Here is a 3,643-nt window from a genome sequence, read left to right on the forward strand (position 1 = left end):
TGTCTTCGACATCGTTGTTCGTGCCTGCAGGTTGTCGGCGTGTTCGTACCGATGCACACGTCGATCTTGCCCTTGATCGCTGCCTCGTGAAGCGGCGTGTAGTTCCAGTTGTCCCTGGCGTTGGCCTCCGCCCCGTGACGAAGCAACAGCGCCACCACCTGCACAAGAACAGCAACACAACAAAACTCTGTACGAGCTAAAACAAAACCAATCATTTGTTCGTAAAAACTCAGACTTTCAACCCTTTGACCTCGTTGAGCCGCTAATCTGTCAGAAAATGTCAAATCTGAGCTCAAAATCCAGATAATGGATCAGATTCACTCGACTCTACGCGTCTCATTTTAGAAACTGAAGAACTGCAAAAACAGAAACATTTGTTGGATTTTCAACTTTTCAACAGACAAGACTCTTCGTGAATCTTTAAGAGACTCATCAAAGTGTTGCTAGCACTGATTCCTCATGTCATGATGCTGCCACCTCCGTGCTTCACGGTGGCCGCCCAGGACCCAGAGGGACTCAGCTGTGACCGACATCAGCTTCAGCCACAAAACCCGCCGGCATGTTCGCAAGACGTGATCTTAAAATAAAAACCAGCAGAATGACGCAGGTTACCCGCTAGAAGCTGCTCAGACAGAAGGAATCAGCAGATGTTCACATTTCTGGCAAAGAAGAGAGAAAAAATAAAGTTCTGCAAAATTACAAAAATGACCCAAGACACAAAACGGCAAAAAAGAAAGAAAATGATGCAAACGAGACACAAAGCGTCACATTAAAAACACAACTTATCACAAATGAGACACAAAACAACAAAAACGAAACACAAAACAACATGAACCAGACACAAAATGTCAAAAACAAGAAACAAAACAACACAAACAAGACACGAAATGACACAAATGACACAAACAGTGTCACATTTAAGACCAACATATCACAAATGAGACAAAAACAACACAAACAAGTCAAAACAACGATGAGACGCAAAACGACACAAATGAGACAGAGAACAACAAAACAGAGGACAAACTCTTCCAGAGTCCATAGAGGCTGCTGTGGAGCCTCCATGTTCTCCAGCGTTGGTGACATCTGTGGACATGTTGGTTTTATGTTTAGTAAAATAAATGTTCTTGTTCCCTGGTCTCCACGGTTCTGACTGCTGACAGGAGACGTCTCTGAGTCCTGTCTCCTCCCTCAGGACCTTATATCTGTGTACATGTCTCCCTCTGCGGGGCTGGTGGGTTAGGAGGTACCTCGGCATGGCCGAAGGAGCAGGCGTTGTGCAGCGACACGAGGCCTCCGTCGTCTCTGGCGTGAACGTTCGCTCCGTTCTGCAGGAGAAAACCTACGACGTCTTTACGACCGAAACCTGCAGAGCAGAGAGAGAAAAGTCCTTCATCAGTTCATTATTCATGCTCCGTCTGAGCCGGCAGACGTCTTTGTGTCTCCTTCGTTCTGTCCCCATAAATTATTCAGGAGGTTTACGGTAAAGCAGCTCCGGCTAACGAGGAGGAGGACCAAGCAGCGGTGAGAGCTTCCTGGTCGTCGGGCTGCAGAGGCCGAGTTCACCAACACTCTGAGTTCACTGCCAGCCAGAGTTCATCCACAATCTGAAGCTCTACCATCTTAACCATACCAACCAGAAGGAAAACCAGCACAGGAACACGAACACACTCTGGTTTCAGGATGCACGTCTCCAATAAAACACTCTTCTTGTCATTTTTTTGAAAAACAAGATTTGTAGATGAAGCAGTTTTAAATATCATTCCTAAATCAACAGAACTGGATCAGAGTCTGACAGAAACGGGAGAATGTCGTCGGCGTATAGTGAGAGTTCACGTTGTCGTCCAGATCTGTTGGTTCCAGAGGGCTGAACCACGAAGCCAGAGTGGAGGGTCATCAGGTATGCTGAGCTGAAGTCTGAAAAAGCTGAGTTTTCAGTGGCTCACTTTTTACCTGCACGGTCTCCATGGCAACTGATGCTGNGGTGCTAACCACTGATCCACCTGCAGCCCTGCTGTTATTAAACTGAAATCACATCTAATTCATGTAATCACAACGTTAAACATCATGATGACATGATTTGATTCTGAGGTCGTAACAACTTCTGTAACCGTCCAAAAGGAGTTTGTTTTTATCTTCTGTCTTAATTTTATGAATGTTTGAATCATTAAAACTGAATAAAAATACAACAGATGAGATGTTTAAAAGATGTTTGGTTAAAGCTCATTAGGAGGTCATGTGACCGCGGGTTAGCTAAGGGCAGAGCAAACTACCGTAATGTCTGGACTATGAGTCGCTACTTTCTTCACACGATTCGAACGCTGTGTCTTAAACAATCGTGCAGTTAATTTATGGATTTTTACTAATTCACCTCGAGACCAAAGTGAGGCTGAGAGCGACACCGACAGAGAGATTGAGGAAGTGATGAAGTGATTCTGAGGCTGTTCAGCTCCTGAAGACACTGAAGAAGACGACTTTAGTGTCTTCTGCATCTTAGAGACACCTGCAGCCTGTAGATGTTCACACCTGGTTCTCTGTTTAAAGTCAGTGGGTGGGGCTTATATTCAGGTGCCCCTATAGTCCAGACATTACGGTAAAATAACTACTCTGTGAAGTGTTCGGTATCAGTGGCAGCGCTCCGTGTGGACGCTTTAACGAGCCTGAAGCAGCGACTGCTGGAATCAGAGACCCTTTCTGGGGAACTTTGTGTGTTTGAACCGTTGTATGTGTTGAACTGTTGGTAGAACTGGTGCTGGTTCTGGCCTTAGCGTACCCCTTGTCCTTGGCGTGAACGTCGGCTCCGTGTTGCAGCAGCAGCTGGACGGTCTTGACCCGGTTGTAACCCGCTGCCAGGTGTAGCGGCGTCGACTGAAACAACAACAACGTTCACCTGTACGGTGACAGTCATGACAACAAGCAGCCAACCAGCTGCACCGTCTGTCCAGGTGTGTTTATGAATTATCACCCAGGTCCAGATGTTTCACCGTTTATTATCTAATTACTACGATAAATATTTCAGCTTTAGATTTTAATTCTGACTCCTCCAACTTGTACTCGTTGTGTTTCAGTCACTTTAAACTCTCCATGAAGTCATTTCTCCATCGTTTCATATCATTCAGACTTTTATCTGCTGTTGTCAAACAGAAACCTCTTAATCCTTTATTTTATATTTAAAGCATTTATTCATACATTTGAACTCTATTTTTAAATTATTCATTCATTATTTTAAACTATTCATTACATGCATTTATCATTTATTCTGAACTATAGTTTTCAATCATTTATCTGCTCATTTCAAACACATATTTCAGTCATTTATCCAACATTTAAACTACATATTTCAACCAATAATCAATTAACTCAGACGATATATTTTCACCAATTATTCATTCAATTTAATCCTTCATGTTAAACATTATATTTATATATTTTATATTTATAAACTTCAATATATTATAAAATTTAACTATTTTTAAAAAACCCACATAATTCAGTCGTTAAATATTATTATTTATTCATTCTTTAAACTATGTATTTCAACCAACTATCCATTAATTCAAACTACTTTTTAAAAATAATTTATCCATTAAATTGAAACTATATAATTCAGTCATTTATCGATTATTTTAAAGTGTGTATTTCA

The 3,643-nt window shown here is 42.0% G+C and overlaps 1 protein-coding gene across 1 annotated transcript in view; it reads right to left on the minus strand.

Annotated features, from left to right (window-relative positions):
* LOC103365053 (tankyrase-2-like) overlaps positions 1–3,643 on the minus strand; it is a 35,327-nt gene that overhangs the window by 24,459 nt on the left and 7,225 nt on the right. Inside the window, exons 2-3 of the mRNA XM_008292378.1 lie at positions 1,251–1,366; positions 25–158 (exon numbers count right to left, since the gene is read on the minus strand). Of these exons, the coding sequence (XP_008290600.1) occupies positions 25–158; positions 1,251–1,366 (250 nt within the window). The remainder of the gene's footprint in view (positions 1–24; positions 159–1,250; positions 1,367–3,643) is intronic.

The sequence above is a fragment of the Stegastes partitus genome, unplaced genomic scaffold (assembly GCF_000690725.1).
Source record: "Stegastes partitus isolate 25-593 unplaced genomic scaffold, Stegastes_partitus-1.0.2 Scaffold805, whole genome shotgun sequence".
Classification (NCBI taxonomy): domain Eukaryota; kingdom Metazoa; phylum Chordata; class Actinopteri; family Pomacentridae; genus Stegastes; species Stegastes partitus.